The sequence below is a fragment of the Sesamum indicum genome, linkage group LG3, assembly GCF_000512975.1.
Source record: "Sesamum indicum cultivar Zhongzhi No. 13 linkage group LG3, S_indicum_v1.0, whole genome shotgun sequence".
In the NCBI taxonomy this organism is placed as follows: Eukaryota; Viridiplantae; Streptophyta; class Magnoliopsida; order Lamiales; family Pedaliaceae; genus Sesamum; species Sesamum indicum.
Genome location: NC_026147.1, coordinates 19903895 through 19925126, shown reverse-complemented (window position 1 = coordinate 19925126; position 21232 = coordinate 19903895). Strand labels below are relative to the sequence as shown.

Genomic DNA, 21232 nt, shown 5'->3' with positions numbered 1-21232 from the left:
GAATGTAATTTTTTTTCCTTTTTTTGCTTGATTGCTTAATTTGGTTGTTTGACTGACTTATTTATAAAATCTTTTGATTGCATATATTTTTTGGAACATCACCATAGGCTCCTTGAATTTAAGTTGTAAACATGAATGGGTTACTCTAATAGTAATCCATGAAGGCAAATAAAGTATGATCGTGGTTTGTACAAGTTTTGAAGCAAAATCCAATATAGGGAGATCATGAAGATATTCGTGGGAGATCTTGAAGGCATTCGTCGGTTGATCTAAAATCAACAAGAAATATAATGTGTTTGTGATCCAGTCAAGACATAGGCTTATAGACGAGGCTGATCCGTATGATGGATCGGCATACTTCCGCTACTAAAAGTTAATTCGATCACAATTATGTGCATGTATAATTAACATCTGTGTGCACATAATCATTTAATTATATGCGATATTTGTTATGAGATAATTATATGAGTTACGGATTATTACCATACCTATATGGTACTTAGGAGTCAAAATATTCAAGTCATATTCATCTAGTCTCTAGTGTTATGGACCATTACTAGACGCCCACCTATAATAATGGTCTCTTCTCAATTAATAGTTAATCAGAAGCGATTAATTAATTAGATTAGATTTAATTACTTGATTGTATTGATCACAAACTCAAATCTAACTGAGAATGAATTTAAAAGAGACGCATTCAAATTACTAGGAAAGTAGTAGAATAATTATGCAAAAATAATTATGCCTAAGCGTATTTTGTTCAATATATATCCTTTCAACCAAATGTGATTACATTAATCCCCTTACACTTAATAAATAACATAGATATATAATTCACATTAAAAATTATCTTTTTCATCATGCGTGTGAGTTGTTAGGAAATAATTTTGACAATTTTTTAACATGGCAGACAATATTAAAAAAATATATTGTATTGTAATAATATAAAATATTTTGAAAACTTATAAATTTAGCTAAACACCACCTAAGTAGACCAATGGAATCTTTTGTTCCATAAACATAATTTATTTATTTCTTACCATTTAGCTAAATATTTCCATTAGCCATTGGCCAATCAAGTTATTTCTCCATCATCAATCCACGTAACTATTATAAAAATAGATTAATAATTACTATTGAAGTAAAACATATGTCACACATATTAGTAAGATTCGAATTCATGATCTTAACAATTATAACAATCGACATAACAACTATAAAATCAGATCAATAATTACTATTGTAGTAGAACAACGACAACAAATTGGTGCAATTCAACGGCATGATCAGCATAACTCTTATGAAAATAGTTCAATAATTACCATTGCAGTAAAATAACAACGACAAATTGGTGGGTTCAACCGCATGATCAGCATAACTGCTATGGAAATAGTTCAATAATTACTATTGAAGTGAAACAACGGTCATATGATTAGCATAATCTATCTTTTGATTTATTATTTTTGTCTATAATTTTCATGCATTTTATTTTATTAATATTTTTTTATAAATTTAATATTAACTTATGATTTATATATTTTATTAAATAATAAATATTTTATTATAAATAGTATTACAGATTTTATATATAGAGAGTATGCCACAAATTACTAATATAATATTATACGCTTCAAAGAATTTTTTAGCTTGAAAATAAACCCTTAAAAATAAATAAAAGGGAAAAAGAATTCTAAGTATTTTGATTTATTTATATTTAAATGGAACGACAGATAAAACCCGATTCGTTTGACAGTGAGGCGGCTAAGGCCCATCATACATACCCGACCCGGTTTAAGCCCAATCTCCGGATTTTCTCAACCCTACTTTCAGATCGTATACAATTTGCACGGGAACGTTCTCTCTCTCTCTCTCTCACACTCTAGACATCTGTAACGCTAATATTTCCCACACACTGTTGCACACAGATATACATAATTTAGCGTGTGTTGTATCTCTTGCGATCGCTACTCCCATTGTGGCAGGTGAGTCCTCGCGAACCACTGATTGCTGTTCTAATTTCGTGATATGATAGCTCATAGTTGTATGTGCAATTTGTTTTTTCTTCATATATTTTCTGAGATAATTTGAATTTGATTTGAGGTGAAGTTGATGAAAAGAGAGGAATATTTTCGCTTGTCTGTGTGTTGGGTCAAGGATTGATTTGAATTGGGTTCTGCAGGAACTCTGGTGAATTAGAGAACTTATTTTATTAGTCGAAACCACACACAGAATAGTCCGATGGGGAGAAAGAAGCCGACTGCCCGTGATGAGGAGACCGCCCCTGCAGGCGGTGGTGGTGGAGGTAAGTCCAAGAAGAAGGGGTTTGTGATTGCTGATGATGAGTATTCTATTGGAACTGAATTATCAGAGGATGCTGTTGTTCCGGAAGAGAAGGTGGCACCTGTTGGGAATAAAAAGAAGGGCAAGAAGGGGGGTTCTAAGAAAATGGAGCAGAAGGATGAGGATGAAGAAATGGGGGATAAAGAGGTTGGGGCAGAGGAGGAGGATGATGATGATGCTCTGGAGATAAAATTTGCTGGTAAAAAGAAGCCAAAGGGGAAAAAGAGTGGAAGTAATAGTGTGTTCAGTTCTTCGAATTTTGGGTTATTGGGAGAAGACGATGAAGAAGATGATAATGATAGGAAGGATGATGATGAGGATGATGAAGAACAAGAAGTTCCAGTTGCATTTTCTGGGAAGAAGAAGCCTTCAAAGAGTAAGAAAAGTGGCAGCACTTTTTCTTCTGCTTTTGAGTTGCTTGATGGAGAGGAAGAGAGTAAAGACAAAGATGACAGTTCTAAAGAGGAAGAAGAGGATCTTGGAATTGCTTTTACAGGTAAAAAGAAGAAGAAGTCATCAAAGGGTTTGAAGAAGGCATCTGGAAATTCATTTAGTGCTGCTCTGCTTGATGAAGAAAATGATGAGGATGCTTCTGTTTCAAAAGTTGGTGATGATTTAGCAGAAGTTGGTGGTGATGATCAGGAGGAAGACATCCTAGAAGTTAAATTTACAGGTAAAAAGAAGTCATCTAAAAAGAAGAATGTTAATGCTGCTACTGCCCCAGGAGTTGAGAGTATTGAAACTACTACGGATTTTGCCAAACCGGATGATCATACTGAAGATTCTAAAACTACAAAGACAAGTGAAGACGTGGCAGATACTTCAAAGAATAAAAAGAAGAAAAAGAAGGGTGGAAAAGCTGGTCAAGAAGAAGACGACCTTGACAAAATTCTAGCTGAACTTGGTGGAGCACCTACTGTGTCAAATGTTGCAGCTTCGGTTGTATCACCTCCTGTGGAAAAGGTGCAGAACCAGCCTGAGCCCGAAGAGGCTGCTGGTGACAAGGAAGCTGAAGATGAAGGACCTGTTGAGTCGGTAGCTTCAAAGAAGAAGAAAAAGAAGAAGGAAAAGGAAAAAGAGAAAAAGGCAGCTGCAGCTGCCCCTGCAGTGGAAGAAAAACAGGAAGAAATCAAAAGTGAGACAAATAATAAAGCACCGGGCAAGAAAGTTCCGAAGCATGTCAGGGAGATGCAAGAGAAACTTGCCAGACTTAAGGAAGCTGAGGAGAAGAAAAAGCGGGAAGAGGAGGAGAGGTTAAGGAAAGAAGAGGAGGAAAGACGCAGGCAGGAAGAACTGGAAAGGTTAGCAGAAGAAAAGAAGCGGTTAAAGAAGGAAAGGGAGAAGGAGAAGCTTCTGAAGAAAAAGCAAGAGGGGAAGCTTCTCACAGGGAAGCAGAAGGAAGAAGCTCGTAGGTTGGAGGCAATGAGGAAGCAAATATTAGCTAATGCTGCAGCCTTGCAGTTACCAACTGGAGAATCTACAGGAGCACCTGCCAAACGACCTCTGTATCAGAAGAAAAAGTCAAAGCCACAACCGCAGTCTAATGGAGCAGCCACTTCAGACAATGTTGAGAGCACAAGTTCAAAAGAAATCCAGCAAGAAATTGCCTCTGAGGTGGATTCGGTGGAAGCCAAGAATGTTGAGGAAGTGGAGTCCTCGAGTGCACAGGATAAAACTGAGGTTACTGATTCAGTTGAAGAGAATGGAGTCAATGAAGAACAAGAAGAAGAAGAAGATGATGATGATGAAGAGTGGGATGCTAAAAGTTGGGATGATGCTGATTTGAAATTGCCAGGTAAAAGTGCATTTGCAGATGAAGAAGCTGACTCAGAGCCTGAACCTTTGCTTAAGAAGGAGGGAAAGAATGCAAGGACTGCAACTCAAGATGTTGTGTTACCTTCTGTTGCAACCAAGCCAGCTGGTTCAACCGAGAAAGTTGCCCCTGTAATGCCACTTACATCTGAAAATGTGGAAGTTAAAAAGAAAAGCTCTGAGGTCGAGGGTGCTGATAATAAAAATAACAAGGTTCCTGTTAATCAAGACAAGAAAAATAAAAGAGAAACTGTTAATCCTCCTGTCCAGAATGGACAAAATCTCAGGTCCCCTATATGTTGTATTATGGGCCACGTTGATACTGGTAAAACAAAGTTGCTTGACTGTATAAGAGGTACTAATGTCCAAGAAGGAGAGGCTGGTGGAATCACACAGCAGATTGGAGCAACCTATTTCCCTGCTGAGAATATACGTGAGAGAACTAAGGAACTTAAAGCTGATGCAAAGCTGAATGTCCCAGGTCTTTTAGTGATTGATACCCCTGGACACGAATCTTTTACTAATTTGCGTTCTCGAGGATCAGGGTTATGTGACATTGCAATTTTGGTCGTTGATATAATGCATGGGTTGGAACCGCAGACCATTGAATCACTCAATCTTTTGAAGATGAGAAATACTGAATTCATTGTTGCCTTGAACAAAGTCAGTCACCTTGTCATTTTTCTTCTCAAGTTCTTCCTATCCATATGACTTTCTTATTATTTTGTTGATTGCTTATTTTGCCTTGCAGGTGGACAGACTGTATGGGTGGAAAACATGCCGCAATGCACCAATAACAAAGGCAATGAAGCAACAGTCAAAAGACGTCCAAATTGAATTTAACATGAGGCTCACTCAGGTCATATTCATCTGCTGTCCTTACCACATATGTCAGCAAATTTGGTTGGTCTTATCTGATGCAATTTTTCTGTTGATATAGGTTATCACACAGTTTAAGGAGCAAGGGCTTAATACTGAGTTGTATTACAAGAACAAAGAAATGGGGGAGACTTTCAGCATTGTACCCACTAGTGCCATAAGGTTCTTGTTGACATAGCATTTCAGTAGTTTATTTTGTAGCTGGTTGCTACTTCTAGTTTCATTCTCTCAATAATTATAATTTTTTTTTTCACAACATCTTATCATGATGATGCTTATGTAAAACAGTGGCGAAGGCATTCCCGACTTGTTACTACTATTGGTACAGTGGACTCAGAAGACAATGGTTAAACGACTTACATATAGTGATGAAGTGCAGGTTTGCTTTCCTTTTCACCTCTTTGATACTGAGAAAGATAGTCAGATAAGAAAGTTTTGTTATTTACTGTGGGTTCTGCTGCAGTGTACTGTTTTGGAGGTTAAAGTTATTGAAGGACATGGGACAACAATTGATGTGGTTTTAGTGAACGGTGTGCTTCATGAAGGAGATCAAATAGTTGTTTGTGGCTTGCAGGTAGGTCTTCTATGCTTCCTTTCTATTGTTGCTTCCTTCTGAAGGAGATAATCATACTATTCTGCTATATATTTCTTACAGGGGCCTATAGTTACCACAATCAGAGCATTACTAACACCCCATCCGATGAAGGAGCTCCGCGTCAAGGTGACACTTCTCAGATCATTTTAATAGTTGATAAAGTTCACTTTATTTATTTATTTTGATCTGATATATTTCCTTCTGATAAGGATATCTGGGTGTTGTATTTTTCACAACATATAAGGGGTGTATATACTTGAATTAAGACATGAGTGGTGTGGGGAAGGACTCGTGACAGATAACTGCAAGGATGTATGATCTATTAATGTTTATCTTTCTGCAAAGCTAACAGAGAGAGTACCTTTTCCTCAGGTTGATGTTTAATGATGGAAAGAATATGATTTCTTTTCAAGTTGACTGCAAACCTCAAATTTGTAACCTTGAAGGCTTTAGATCATCTCTTCTCTTATTTTTATTATGCATTTGGAAACAGGCTTCAAATATCAAAATTTTCTTAGATGAGTAATTTGAGTTGGGTAATCGAGGTCGTGAGCTTCCATTTTCATCCTCAGTCAATTTCCATCTATTTGAAAATGTGAGAATATGCTTGTTTCTCTGTTTTCAATTTCAGCTGAAAACTATTTCACCATTTTCGTACCTCAATCATTATTTTGTTCTATATACATACATACATATATATACATGTGTGTAAATATCTTTCACTCACTTAGTAAAATAATATATACTCTTAATGATGCATTGATATGGAATCACTAACAACCTAACTCAATAAGAAATACAACTATTAAGTTCAATCAAATAAAAAAGCTTTGATTTGACGCCATCAATAATAAAAAATTATACAATCTCATCAACTAATTTAAACAAATTTTCATTTCCACTGGAAAATCTATACAAAAAGAAAATGCATTTTTCCAAAAAATGAAACCTAACGCAGCCTCATGTGCAGCTGCTAAGATTGCATGAGCCCCTTTTGCTCAATATTGGAAGATGTTTTTTTATGAGTCTTATCTGAATTAGGCTTTTCTCCAGCAGAATGGTAGTCGTTATCGTTTTGTCTGCTAGTCTTTGGTGTGATGACGCTTTCTTTTGCTTGTGTTGATAAAAATTATACTCCTATAATATGCATGTGAATTTTGCTGTTCTAGGTTTCAGTCACTTCTGTTTTATGATTCCATATTGGTTTTATCTTTTGCCTGAACTCTTGTGAGCAATGTATGAGAAGTGGCAACCTTGGATATTATATTATTTATCTTTTCTTGACTTTATAGGCTTTTCTCTACCATTCTTCTTGAAGTTATATCCTATACCAAGTGAAGTGAAAAGGGGTCTGGTTCTCGGCATTGTATGGTCTGCTTGTGTAAACAAAGATTTTCTTCATTCTAAGGCAATCATATTGTGTCCCCAATTTTGTTTACAAACGTACTTTTCTTCAATCGTATTTAGTTTCCTGGAAACGAGTGGTTAGTAGGAAACCAAATTTGTTGAGTTCGGAGCAATATTGTGATATGGATCCCTGATTGAAATTTCTGTGCGCTCTCGCATTCTGTCATGGTGCTGTAATGTAAACATCTTGAGGTGATTGTACTCATTAGTAACTGTCTTGAAGCATTTGACTTCTTATATTGAGAGTTAAGTAATTTTGTCATTATTTTCTTCTAGGGAGCTTATTTGCATCATAAAGAAATCAAGGCTGCTCAGGGTATCAAGATCACGGCACAAGTAAGTATTATGTCTGTTGCTCTTGCAAACACTGAAACTGGAGGATTCATGATTTAGCAAAAGATGCTCGCTACTTGCCATCTACAAGCATGCAGGACTGTCACTGCTAACACTGGCAGTTGAGTTAGAAATGGAGGCATAGACACGATAAATGAATGCCTCACTCAAGAATCTATATTTTAAGTCTCTGGAACTATATCATGATCTATGGACTTCACAGAGGTGCCTCTCATGCTGATAGCAGTAGAGTATCATCATTAGATCGCTGATATGGCTGTGGTTACTTTATAGTCAGTTGTTGTTCTGTTACATGGTTTCATGAATGTTTACCTTGTGCATTCTGTCCCCTGATATACATTTGGGCCAAAGAATTGCTTTGTAGGGCTATTTTCTTCTTTAAACAAACACATAGATGCACAAACACAATTTGGGGATAATGCTTATATGTTGATGTTACTTTCAACTTTACTCGGCAAGTTTGCTGGCGACATGTCCTGCTAACTGTTCAAATCACTGTTTTGCAGTATATACTGTTCACTGTTATAACATATACTGATCCTGGGTGGAGGATTCTTGCATGCTTGTTCTTTCCTCCCTTCTCTTCTTGTTCTTTTGTTTTGTTTCAGTTGTCTTAGGGAATTGGTCTCATGGAATTGCTATAACTGGCCTCCCTGTCCTCGTGTAGTAAGATTTGGAGTGGGAACTACATTGCATATGATTTTGCATTAAACAAGCTGGAAACTAAGAGAAGTACCCCATAATTGGAACGTTGTGATGTCTAATTTCAGTAGCATTGATAATGTCAACTTTGTTTCTTACTTTCTTCTCTGGTTCTTTTATATGCATGTATTGGGTTAGCCACTATGGTTCTGGAAATGTTTCTAAATAAACCTTTGCTGTCAATGTAGTTAGGATTAGCTATTCTGAAGTCATTTTGTTTTTGTAGGGCCTTGAGCATGCCATTGCTGGCACCAGTCTCTATGTTGTCGGGCCTCATGATGATTTGGAAGACATCAAAGAAGCAGCTATGGAAGATATGAAGTCGGTAATGAGTAGGATTGACAAAAGTGGTGAGGGAGTTTATGTTCAAGCATCTACTCTGGGGTCATTAGAAGCGCTGCTAGAGTTCTTGAAGAGTCCTGCTGTTACCATTCCTGTCAGTGGTATAAGCATAGGCCCAGTACACAAAAAGGACGTGATGAAAGCAAGTGTCATGCTTGAGAAGAAAAAGGAATATGGGACAATATTGGCATTTGATGTTAAAGTAACGCCAGAGGCTCGGGAACTCGCCGATGAGCTTGGTGTCAAAATATTTATCGCCGACATTATCTACCACCTGTTTGATCAATTTAAGGCTTACATAGATAACCTTAAGGAGGAAAAGAAGAAAGAAGCTGCTGATGAAGCAGTTTTTCCCTGTGTCCTCAAGATCATACCAAACTGTGTTTTCAATAAGAAGGACCCCATTGTCTTGGGCGTTGATATCCTCGAAGGCACTGCAAAGGTAATTATTTATTAATCTGCATTCGAATAAATTGCCTACTCATTATTGAAATTGTGCCCTGAACATCTGTTGTAGAGTTAAATATGTCACATGAATGCATGCTCACGTGCATATATGTGCTCCTTAGGAGATCCATATGCAAAAGACTTATTTTAGGAATGGCGTTTGCCTAGTAGGAGGTGACCTGTTGATGCAGTAAGCTATTCTTTTCGCTCTTTGCCTTATGAGTCTGAGTGTAGCATCAAATCTACTTTTTGTCTACACTTGGTGAAGCTTTTATAATGAAAGATAGCACCTGCAGTTGTATTTAAAGTGAGAATATTTATTTTTTAGTAAAATAATACAGGGTAACTTCCATTTTCAATTTAATTCATTGACTTGCAGCCTGGAGGTTCATCACTCTATCATGAAGTATAACGTAGACATGGCACGAGTCACGAATTTCTGTAATGACTGATTAAGAGATGCTTTAACTTGGTTATTGTGATGATTATGTATGGGATGGTGCATGAGAAAAGTTATATATGTTGGTTCTGGTGCATTGTTGAGATATGACGATGTTTTGGTAGTTTTTCTGAGTGAAATATAAGTGATTGCTGGAGACTCAAAGTTGGGAAGCAAGAGGTGCAACATAACTTTCATTTGTTTCTGTTTGTATCATTCCATAATCTCCAGGCACAACACATCTTGAACTTTCCTGTGTTCTCATTAAATGATTCAAATCAAACCAGGACATTCTATTTTGAAGGGGAGTGAGCATTTTTTTTCTCATGACAAAGTATTTTTAAATATATTTATTCGGTTAGTTTTATGCTACTATTTCTAAACATGTCTTGCATTTGATCTTATTTTTTGTAATTTTATCATGGGATTATAGTTTATCTCATTTCTTTAGTTGTTCCATGTTGTGTGTCCTGTACATATTTTAAGGGGAGTGAGCATTTTTTTTTATCATATGACAAAGTATTTCTAATATATTTACTCGTAGTTCCTTCTGGTTAGGTTTATGCTACTCTTTCTAAATATCTCTTTCATTTGATTTTCTTGTCTTTCTGTACTTCTATTTTGAGATTATAGTTTATCTCATTTTTCATTGTTCCATATTTACACGTCTTAAATGGCAGAGGCTCTTTCTTTTCTATTTTTCCCATCTGATCTGGCTCTATCGTGTGCCTGTATGCGTGGTGGTTGCGCTAATTGCATTCTGTTCCATCGTTGCATTTCTGTTCCTTATATTGGAAATCTTATTAATATACTATGTCTTACAGGTTGGAACTCCTATATGCGTTCCTCAAAGGGATTTCATTGAAATTGGCCGGATCGCTTCCATTGAGAATAATCACAAGCCTGTGGATTATGCCAAGAAGGGCCAGAAGGTAGCAATTAAGGTATGAGGTATTTAAATTGGTGGTTGCTTAATTTCTTTCTTGTTGTGTACTTTGGTAGCATACACCTTCCTAATCTTCATAACAACATATGTGATTACATTGAATTGAATCTCTTGTAGTAATTTATTATCTTAGACAAGAATTTGAAATATACTTGCTCTACTTAGGTGAGCATCTAAATGACTCCTTCCTGCATATGTAGAAGGCTTAGACTCTAAGTGGGACATTTGATCATTAGTGCACCAGATCTTGAAATAAGAACTTGCCCTATAAGCTATAGTAACTCCGATTCAATAGTTCATGGTCAGGATTCATGAGGTACTGTGATCAATGTATATCTGTATTGATGCCATGACTATTCTAGAGAGCATTGTTAAATTGCTCCTTGAAAAAGCCATTCCTCTGCTACTGCCCTCCAACTAGGACACTTTTTCTCCCATATTCTACTTGTTGTCTTGTCAAATCTGATATCTAAGTGCTGAACAACAGGGCAATTTACTTAATATTTTTCTGATATGGAAATTCTAAATATGCACCTGATGTCTTGTGAACTGTGGTCTCACTTATGATGAGTTGCTGCTTTTGTTTATTATGATCAATTTTGTTGTTTGAAGCAAGACCATAGTTCTGTTTTTTCATAGATGACCTTAGTATCATAATGGAACTGTTTGCTAGAGTAATTCTCATTTGAATCAGAGTACTTGAAGAATGCCTGAGGAATTAGGTTTTGGGACATGGATTTAAGTAATCATACTCTGTATTATATGCTGATAGCTTGTTCTGGACCAAATGATAGAACTTATCATTCCTCTCTTTTTGGTTGGATCATAAATTCTTAGCGTTTCTCGATTTTGAAAGGTGAAGCAAAAAACAAGTGAAGGATGTCTCTTCCAAACTTGCTTTATAAATTTGAATGCATAAAGAGTTTATCTCAAATTTTGAGGGACTGACATTATTAGGTGGTGTGCAGTGCATTTGCAAGACAAGGATCATGAACTGCTTTTTGACAGTTTGCTCTATTATAACACCTAATCATCTTGAATACAAGCAATACGATAAAGTTTCTATAGTACATGATGCAGGCTATTTGACCAAATAAACAGTGTGGAAGATTTTAAGGTATTAACAATAGGTGAATGTCCCCATCTTGTTGTGAACATGTCAGACCTGCAATTTTCCCTTTTAAGACTTTGATGCCAGTGCATAATTACTGAGCTTCCTTGCAAATATTAGTTATATATAGTGACTTCTGATGAGTGATCTCAGATTTGTGTTTTTGTTAACTCTGCTTTCCAGTTCATCTTGTTGCCACTTCTAACCGTGAGAAGTATGCCCTATGTATGATGCTGAAATCAAATATCCCTATTTGGCCTTTTCCATTCTTCTGCTTCTTTAATTTGCCCAGCCTTTTCCCACAGATAATTGGCAGTAATCCTGAGGAGCAGCAGAAAATGTTTGGCCGGCATTTTGAGATTGAGGATGAGCTTGTGAGCAAAATCAGTAGAAACTCACTTGACGCACTCAAAGAACACTATGCGGTTTGTATATTTAGGATTTTACTGCATCTTTTTGCTCTTTCCATATTCCATTTTTGTTGCTTTAACTGCTTTTCTTATGTAGTTTCACAGCCTAACTTGTTACTTCTTCAATTTGACATATACAGGATGATTTGTCCGTTGAGGAGAAGAGACTACTGTTCAAATTGAAGAAACTCTTCAAGATACCTTGAATTCACCGAAAATGGAGTTCAATTGACCAATCGTTGCTTGGCGTTTTGCTGACAGCATCAGACGACTTTAATAAAAAATCGCGAGACACCATACGAGAAAAACTGATCCATTTTCGAGTCAGTCATTCAAATCAGAGTTGAAATTTTGTTTGTGCAAGAAATCAAGGTCGACGAGGACTCCATGTGTGAGTCTATGATGCTAAAAGCGATACAGTGGTTGTGCTGTAAGTTTCAAATGCTGAAATTTTAACTTTTCATTTGTAAAACAAATGATGTTTGATGAGATATAGTGAAGGGAAATTATTTTTACAGCAGTCCCAAGACTCCCAACTCTCCGGAATTTAGATTTTCTATATATTTTGCGTATGTCAGATAGTTTCCGACGTTAAAACTTTCATGAGAAGAGTATATTTTTATTCGGGGGAATTTTAATCTGAATCGAGTTTGGTCAGATCGAATAAATTATACAGCAAATGTTATACTTTACTGTGTGATTAGTGTATATTTAAGAAAGAAGAAATAGAATTTGACACTTAAAAATCCCATGTCTTTCTTTTCAGACAGTGTCATATAGGTGATGCGCAGTTGCGCGTCTACTAGCAAGGGGTGTCGCGGAAGCCCCACAAATCCTTTCGTGCCCTAAAACTAGAAATCATAATAATTGTATCACATTTAATTGGATAAAAATTTTCTTTTTATTGAGTTGTCACACGTATAAGGGTATTAGGAAGTGTTATAGTTGTCATTTGCTTGAGTAACGAGTTGGTACAGTTGGGTAACGACTCATTACTCAAGTAAATAACAATTATAACACTTCCTAATAACCATGTGACAACTCGGAAAAAAGAAAATTCTTATCCAATCAAGTGCTCAAAAATATTTAACCACTAGGGAATGACAATTTATGAAGGAATATATATGTAGGGCATGAATCCTTCTTTTTGTTGTTGTCTCAAGCTCCATGTTCATCTCTTATGGAGCCAAAGTCGTGTCAGTCAACAGTCCTTACCTCTTTGTACCTAGCCCGGTTGATGTATGGACCGAACTTGGCCTAAACCCATAGGCGGTAGTTATGCAGGGCGCTCTACACAGTATCTATTCCGTCAGGAGCTTTCAACTTGCCTCACAGGGATTGGAAATGAGCTCATTGCATTGCTTTTAGTTATAGTATTTCTTTTTAGACTTTTGTAAAGCAATAGCCGTCGTCTCGTTGCCTTTGCGTCCCATTAAAGGGCTTGATCCCTCTCATCATTTGGATTCCCGCATACCTCCTACGGACGCCTTGGGTGGCCCATTGTTGAGTTGGTTTTCCGCTTGCAATCCTTACTTTCACAGGGACCTAACAAAGGTGATCTCGACTATCATTTATGAAAATTGAAGTAGCTGATTTAATGCGGTTTTTGCCCCTTAGATTGAACCCCCTGATAGTTTCCCTTTACTGGTTTTTTAATGAGCCTTGAGAGTGATAAAATCATAGGAAGGAGTTGCTTAAAGATAATGCCCTCAGGTCTTTATCTTTAATCCAACTTTATTACACCCGAGGGAAAACCAAAGCCTCCGAAAGAGGTGGCGGGAGCTTATAGGCAGAAGAAGCTCGAAGCTAACATCTTGAGGAAGCAAGGAGTTAGCAACTGAACACTCGGCTGCAAGCCTGTCTGTAAGCCAAGAGAGCTATCCGAGTTGAGCATTCCTGAGTTTACTCAGAGTCTTTTAGTTCTCACTGGTCGAATAAAGTTGGATTAAAGATAAAGTCTGGGGGCAGTTATCTTTAAGACAACAGCAACAACTACTTCCTAAGATTTTATCACTGTGAAGGCTCATTAAAAAACCATTGAAGGTAAAACCTATGTTTGGTTTTGTAATTTGCACAACCTGCACTAGGTGTGCAAATTTAATTTTAAATATTTTTTTATTATTTATTATTCTTTTCTCTCTCTTCTTTCATCTCGATAGCAGCCTTCTTCTCTCTATGTTGCAACCATCTTCTCTTTCTTTCTTTTCTTCTTTCTTCTTTCATTCCGTTTCTTCTTCTCTTTCCTTTTCTTTTAACTAAACTTTATTTATATATAAATAAATCTAATAAACAAAAAATAAATATGACCTTTAGAAAAGAAATAAAATATGATTAAGTAATTTAAGAATAAGTATGAAAAAAAATTAAAAATACAATTTACATATTACTTTTTAGTTAAATATATTATGTTTTTTCATTCCAAAGATAAAGTCTAGCAAAATCATTTTGGAGACGATACTACAATGTATTTAATTATGCATTAAAATTATAATTATTATTTAAAATATAAAAAGAAATTCCTCAATAAAAAAAATTACTTAACATAAATATATATATATTATATTTCACTAACAAACAAAATACTATATATATTCGCATATATATTACTAAATATATATATTCAAATACATGATTTGACAATGAACAATAATTCCTGCCTTTCAAATCCCAACATAAAACCTACACCATTTATTTTATACTATTTTATATTATATCAAAACACAAATCCAAACATACCATCTATCTCAAAACACATACTTACTTATCTCTATTTTTCTCTCTCTATCTCCAAAACACCAAAACAAAAATATTCAAAACATTTATCCAAACATAATGAAAGTATCACAAGGGGTTACAGAAGGGGCCTTATTTGGCACAAAATTAGATACTTCTATTTCCGTAGGTGATCATAGAAACTAGTAGTAGCTAGCGAATGAAGAAAGCATGGCTAGCCTCACTTGCCTATCCTTGGACCATAAACCGCTAGCATCGATACTCGACGAGACGACTATGATTGGTATTTTCGGGGCTATGATACTAAGGAGTAAGGGGCCCGTAGCATACCGCTCTTTCCCCATTGGGGACCAAAAAAGGTACGTCGGATGAAGAAGATGGCACCATACAGGATAAACAAGACTCTTTTTCATTATTTCTGTATTACATTTTTTATTTTATTATATAGGTATGCACTATGTGTATAAAAATTACGTTCGAAAAGATTTTATAAATGTGATGAATATATGTAAAATAAAATAAAAAATAAAAATAGTAATAAAAAATATACTTTCACTTGACATATATACAAATATAAAAATATATGGACTACGTGACAAAAGATTTTAGACATATAGTGTGTACATGAAATATAATAAAATACATAATATGTATATATAAAATAGAATAAAAGATGCACCACGACTATTAATAGGAAATCTATTTCGCTATTTAAAGGGTTGAGAAAAGAAGGAATTCTTATCTATTTCTTAAATCATATCTTACTGTGATTTTTTTTATTAAAAACTTTTTGGAATAGAATATTATGAAACTAACTAATAAAGTATATATATTCTTATAAATCAAAGGGCTCAAACAAAAGAAGATTATGAAGAACGCCTGTAATTGTTTTTTTTTTAATAATAAATAAGAAAAAAAATTCATTTTATTTTTTTAATTATATTTATAAATTATTTTGTTGCGAGATTACTATACTCTTTCATTGAAAATATATAATTTTTTTTATTTTCAAGTCTCAGGCAATTAGTACTAGAATTATATTCGAAATGTGTATATAGTTTAATTTTTTATTTAATTAAATAAAGATACAATAAAATAAATAACTGATAAGAATTGTCTTGAACATACATGTATAAAGGGAAAAGTATTATTTTAGTCCGTTAAATATGTCTAATTTTAATTTTGATCCGATAAGTATGTACATATTTGTTTAGATCCAGTAACTTACGAAATTGCTTACTTTTAGTCATCTGGCAAATTTTTGTACAATTTTACCCCTATGCAACTTTTGAAAGACAATTTTAATCTATAGGCACTCATAGGGGTAAAATTATCCAAAAATTTATCAAAGGACGAAAGCAAACTTCGGGATATTAGATGTAAAATTTTAAACTACAGTAGTTATATGTAAAATTACACCATGCTTTAGGAAATGAGAGTGTAGTTATTCAAAGATAATAGGGACCTGATTTAAATAATTTTAAAGTTATTGGGAGAAAAGTAGAACTTTGAAAAGTATAAGTCAAGTTGCATATATGCACAGACAAACGACAACACAACCAACCAAAAGCAAAATCAGATTACTGAAATGGCGAACGACAACCGCGTCGGAGAAATCGAAGAAGAAGAAGAGGCTGCACCGCTGCTATCGGAAAGTGCCGGAGGTGGAGGTGCACGTATACAAGCAAGGGAAGGGTCCGATTGACGTCATTAAAATGGCTCTGGGCGGGTGGGACCAGGACCAGCTGGAAGTCCGAGAAATTCTGGAAAAGTACGGGTTCAAGTCTGTTTATGCGTTAACACCCGGATCGGGTCGGGGAGTGCCCATCAGGTTTAATCCGAGGAACGGCCGGTCGTTGCTCACTTACAGAGATGGCGCCGTTGTTTATCTTGACGGAGAGCCTAAGGTAAAAAAAAAAATCAAACAGATTTTATGCGTGAAGGTGATGTTTTTGCTTGTTTTGATGCATTTTGTGGGATTGTGGTTATGCTGCGTCGAAACTGAAGTAAGGGTCAAGGGGATGGAATTCATGAACTGATCAATTTGAGTTTGAAAGGTAGTTTTCTGAATCCTAATTGACCAATTCTGAGTTCCAAATTATAGGTGGCCTATTTCATGCAGGAGAGCGTACTTATGTCTTTTAATTCATGACATTTTTCACCTCATGACATGAAGGGATTGTCCTATAACTTAAATGACATTTGATTTTATCACTCACTGTATTACCAAAATGACATGGTAATACAATTTTATCACTCACTGGAGGACATCTAATAACTTAAATGACATCATGACAAATTGTGGAATTTGTGTTGTATGTAATAAAAAATGCCCAATATTAAGTACGGACAATCTAAGGGTGAGGAAAAGAAACTAAAGTCAAAGTGATAGAAACATACATATCGGGAGACTGAAGAAACAGAATGAATTTATCTAGTATCTGAAGCCCTTTTTTATATAATATTAAGTGATGTCTTTTTAATGATCAGCAAAACTGAAACTCCAGTTGTAGGTCTCCCCATTTTCTTTGCAATAAGCACCTTAAGTTGTTAGTCAACTTGATATATTTCAAGAAATCCTGGGGGCTTGGAGTAAATTTTACGAGGAACAATTTCCTTTGGACACTTAGTAGAGAGTCATAGGGCTGATAGTACGATTCATGGTTTTGTTTGCATTGTGTCATCCATGAGAATTGTGAAGTTTTATGTACATTTCATTGAAAGCGATCATTGCTCAATTATGAGAAATGCCCTGAACTAATCATATCCAAGAAACCCAAGATACGAGCTATTGACAGAATAAAACTTGCTTTTTTACCTGCTTGGTGGTCAGTAAAGTCCTTTTGAGGGGACTGCCTGCATATACGAAAAGAGTCTGCTTTAGCTACTCTGACTCCACCCTGGGTTACCTATTAATGTTTTCAACCACTCCTGCTGGGTATGGAGCATTGACCTAAAAACACTACCTCTAAATCTGGTTCATACTCAACTCTTTCCAAATCCATTATGCATAAATTTCGTCATCTTCTTGTTGGTCTCGTCTTATGATTTCCAGACTTTATCTAAGTAAAGGAAAAATGTATTTGCATCGAGTTTTGAGTCAGTGTGGACTTCCTTGAAATCCCAGAACATTTCATGTGGACTTAGACTTGATCATGTGCCATTGTTGATGTATGAGGTTGTTTCTCTCTGTTACCTGCTAGGTGCCTGTAATTGTTTGATAACTGAAAATTTATCAAAATGAAAGTAGAAGAGGGTACGGAATAGGCCATTCACATTAGTTGTAAAAGCTTCTTCATCTACATCAAACATTGAAAAACCCATCTAGCAAGGTGCAACTTTAGAAATATGAACCAATTAAGGAAAGAGACTGCCAATAATTTGTTAGACTTTGTGAAGACCTTGAATAACCACTTTTAATTTTACAATGCATCTTATCGTAGCATTTTAATAGTTTCAAATGCCTTGTTTGGTTACATTTTTATTTTTTCAAGTTTTGGGAACAATGATAAAAGTGAAAACTTGTTTGTTTATACATATTTTCTCATTGCAATGTTTACTATCATTCTCATTTAGTTATTACTTCTTTTATATTTGCATACATATAAAAAATTTCAATCATTAACTTTATAATTGTTAGTTTTCTCATAATGCTTTGATATGATACCACTAACAATTCTATATGAATAAAAAGTATTGTTATCAATTTTATTCAAATAAAAAATGTATTTGATTTGCACATAATAGTATAAATAAGACTATCATTTTCATCAAATAAAAAAAAAATTGATTTGACACCGCTAATAACATAAAAATGCAATCTCATAAACTAATTCAAAAATATTCTCAATTTTACACGAAAACCTATCCACATTGAAATTTCTCATTGAAAATTGAAAATGAAAACAAAACTAAACATTGCCAAATCAATTTACTTTTGATACTTTAAATCGTTTGAAGGGGGAAGTACAGGTGGCATGGAATGGTTCATGCACATTCTTATCAACTTAGAACACTGCAAACCGAATACAGACTGGTGCCGACAATAGAAAATATGAAACCAAATTGAGTGAGACCATCCAAAAGTTTATCAAACATAGCAAGCATCTGAGCTGCTATTAATTCAAACATGCATTTCCTAGCAGTTACAAATCACTTCTTATTCTTGTATTCTTCTGACAGTAATCTATGGGGATGTAATGATTTACTCAGGGTATCAATTACGAGGATTTCATGAAACAATTGTGCATCACAGTAGCTCCTTTGTAATTTCAGTTTGCTGGTCATACATCAAAGCATTCTTTTCCTGAGGTGTCTTTGCTCAAGAAGTGTACTTCTACTAATATCACTCTTACTATTTTAAATTGGTGTCAAGTATTCAAATTCTAGGTGGTAACGGAAGATGTTATTTGAATTCTTCATTTCATGTTTATATGTCCACCTACTTGCAAATAGCTGAACATGTGAGAAAGTTATGCTGTGACATTAGCTTCCTGAGACTATCCATCTGATTTGTCTTATGCTTCTAAATGCAGGACTCATTGCTCCAGCCCGTTACCAAGATATTATTAGGAGTAGCAGTAATAACCGTAATGATTGTCTTGGTTATGAAAGAGACTCCAAACTGGGCAAAAAAGCTCAACTTCTCAGGTGGTCGTATTCCACCTTGGGTTTTAGCTTGTGCAGTTATTGTTTTCACTCGATTGCGGAAGAGAACCAAGAGTTTTCTAGAAAAGCACCTACAGTGAGCCTTTGGACACTTCACTTAAGTTGGAGAGAAGAACTTCCACTCCCTAAGGTTTTTATCTTTGCTACTTCGACTGGCATAACTCATTCATCCACACGTGAGACACTGTTGGATGGTTTTGCTTTTGGTTACAGTACGAGAATGTTTTGGCTCCATAAGAATTGTTCAATGGATGCTTCAAACTAGAACTACGAGCGATATTTCCAACTTTTGTTGTCTCCATAAAAGATCATACAACTATAATTTAGACCTGGTATAGGATAGCTTTTTCTTCCTTTATTATGCTTTACTGCTGTGAAGAACTGAACCTGAGTAGAAAAGCACAGGTTACTTTGTTGAAAGCCTTTCCATTTGATTGAAATTTAGAACTCCACGAAGCTGATGTGATATCTCTTATGTGAAAGAATACTGAGATATACCTAAAAAGCATATTTAGTTGAAAGAAATAAAGCTCAGTGTTGCATGTCTACAATTTTACAGAATAACTTCGGGTACATTCAGATGCAAGTATTTGGATTTGAGGGAAGGAGTAAAGAAAAATATTTTAAATGACTTCACATTAACTGCACAAGCTATTTCAACATTTATAATACCCTTTCCATTAATTTTTTTGTTTGCTTTTCTAGTCTTTTTCTCTTTCTCCTAATGTTTCACTTTACTCTATACTTTCATCCCATAGATGATGATGCACCATACATTCTTTATGCCCTTATGCCATTTTTATGTCACTCTTGTTTTTTAGGTTAACTTACAGTATAAACACACACGCATAGAATAATGATGAAAGTTCTACTGACGAGAATCGTTCTGAGCGTTCAAATCAACCCCAATTTCATAACAGAGATGCGCAAGAATTATAGTCGTAGAAGCTAAAAACGTACTTTTATAGTGAAGTTGTTTTTTTAGAAAAAAAATAAATTGATTACAATTATTATTCTCGAATAAAATATTTAATAAAGACTATTACAATAATCAATAATTTTTAAATAAATTAAATCTAATCAATACTTAAAATTATGAGACCTCAGCTTGGTCAAGTGGATTAGGTTTCATTGGATTTTTCTTTATATGTTAAGCATAATAACTTTATTTTCTATCTGTTATTTTTATGAATTTGGCTCATCTGAGCAATATGTTCGAAAGATATTTCAGTGATTACATATTTACTACTGTCAATCTGTCCCATTAACTTCTGTCACCGTACAGATTTTAATTTCTTAGCCATATGAATAAAATCAAATAAGTATATAAATAAATTTGATGAATACAAAATAGCCTCAAACACCAAATTCTAATTAATAAATTAGTATAAAATAAAAATAAGATTATAAATTTAAACTTCACTTTATATGAATTTATTAATTATTATCTTAATATAATCATCTAATTATAAAAAAAATACCCACAATAAACTCGTACTTTCTCTTGCAACAGAAGTAAACAAATTCACGATTTTATTTTTAAGGGGATAATTACATTATTTTTCCTTGAGATTTATGTAATAATAAGTAGATCTCTTATAATGTGGATCAAGGTGCATAGTGGGTTGGGTCGGCACAGAATCAGCCCAAAAAGGCTGGGCCCATGAACGACCCACTATTGTTGACCGATTTTGGGGTGGTCCTGAAGTAGCCGCAATTGGATTCACTTTTAAATTCAGATCCAACCCATGTGTCGTTCTAGTTGAGGCCTGGATAAGGCCTACATCAGACTTCAATGTGTTTGTTTTATTATTTTTTTATGATATTAAGATTATTTATAAATAATTACTTAACTTTATAATTGTATTATAAAATAAATAAATAATAAATCTGATGTATGCGATTTTAGCACAAGTTCAAAGGTCTTGAATCTTTATATTAGATTTGGGTTAATTGAGTGAAAGCTCTTGAGAAAGAGGACCTGCAAAATAAAATGTTAGCACTCTGATGCTTAAGTTAGTTCTGGATTTAAGAATAGAAAAATATA

At 34.8% G+C, this 21232-nt stretch overlaps 2 protein-coding genes across 3 annotated transcripts; both read left to right on the top strand.

Annotated features, from left to right (window-relative positions):
* LOC105158906 (eukaryotic translation initiation factor 5B) lies at positions 1825–12304 on the top strand. 2 transcript variants are annotated; one of them, XM_011075818.2, is made up of 12 exons: positions 1825–1982; positions 2180–4815; positions 4904–5011; positions 5093–5193; positions 5320–5410; positions 5495–5605; positions 5687–5752; positions 7310–7369; positions 8316–8873; positions 10142–10261; positions 11680–11799; positions 11925–12304. In XM_011075818.2, exons 2-12 carry the CDS (start codon positions 2239–2241, stop codon positions 11988–11990), a joined length of 3978 nt encoding a protein of 1325 aa, XP_011074120.1. In that variant the 5' UTR covers positions 1825–1982; positions 2180–2238; the 3' UTR covers positions 11991–12304. The 2 variants fall into 2 exon arrangements, with proteins under 2 accessions (XP_011074120.1, XP_020548272.1); XM_020692613.1 differs by having other exon boundaries at positions 1830–1982; positions 2107–4815.
* LOC105158905 lies at positions 16038–19651 on the top strand. The gene is made up of 2 exons (XM_011075817.2): positions 16038–16424; positions 19053–19651. Exons 1-2 carry the CDS (start codon positions 16053–16055, stop codon positions 19263–19265), a joined length of 585 nt encoding a protein of 194 aa, XP_011074119.1. The 5' UTR covers positions 16038–16052; the 3' UTR covers positions 19266–19651.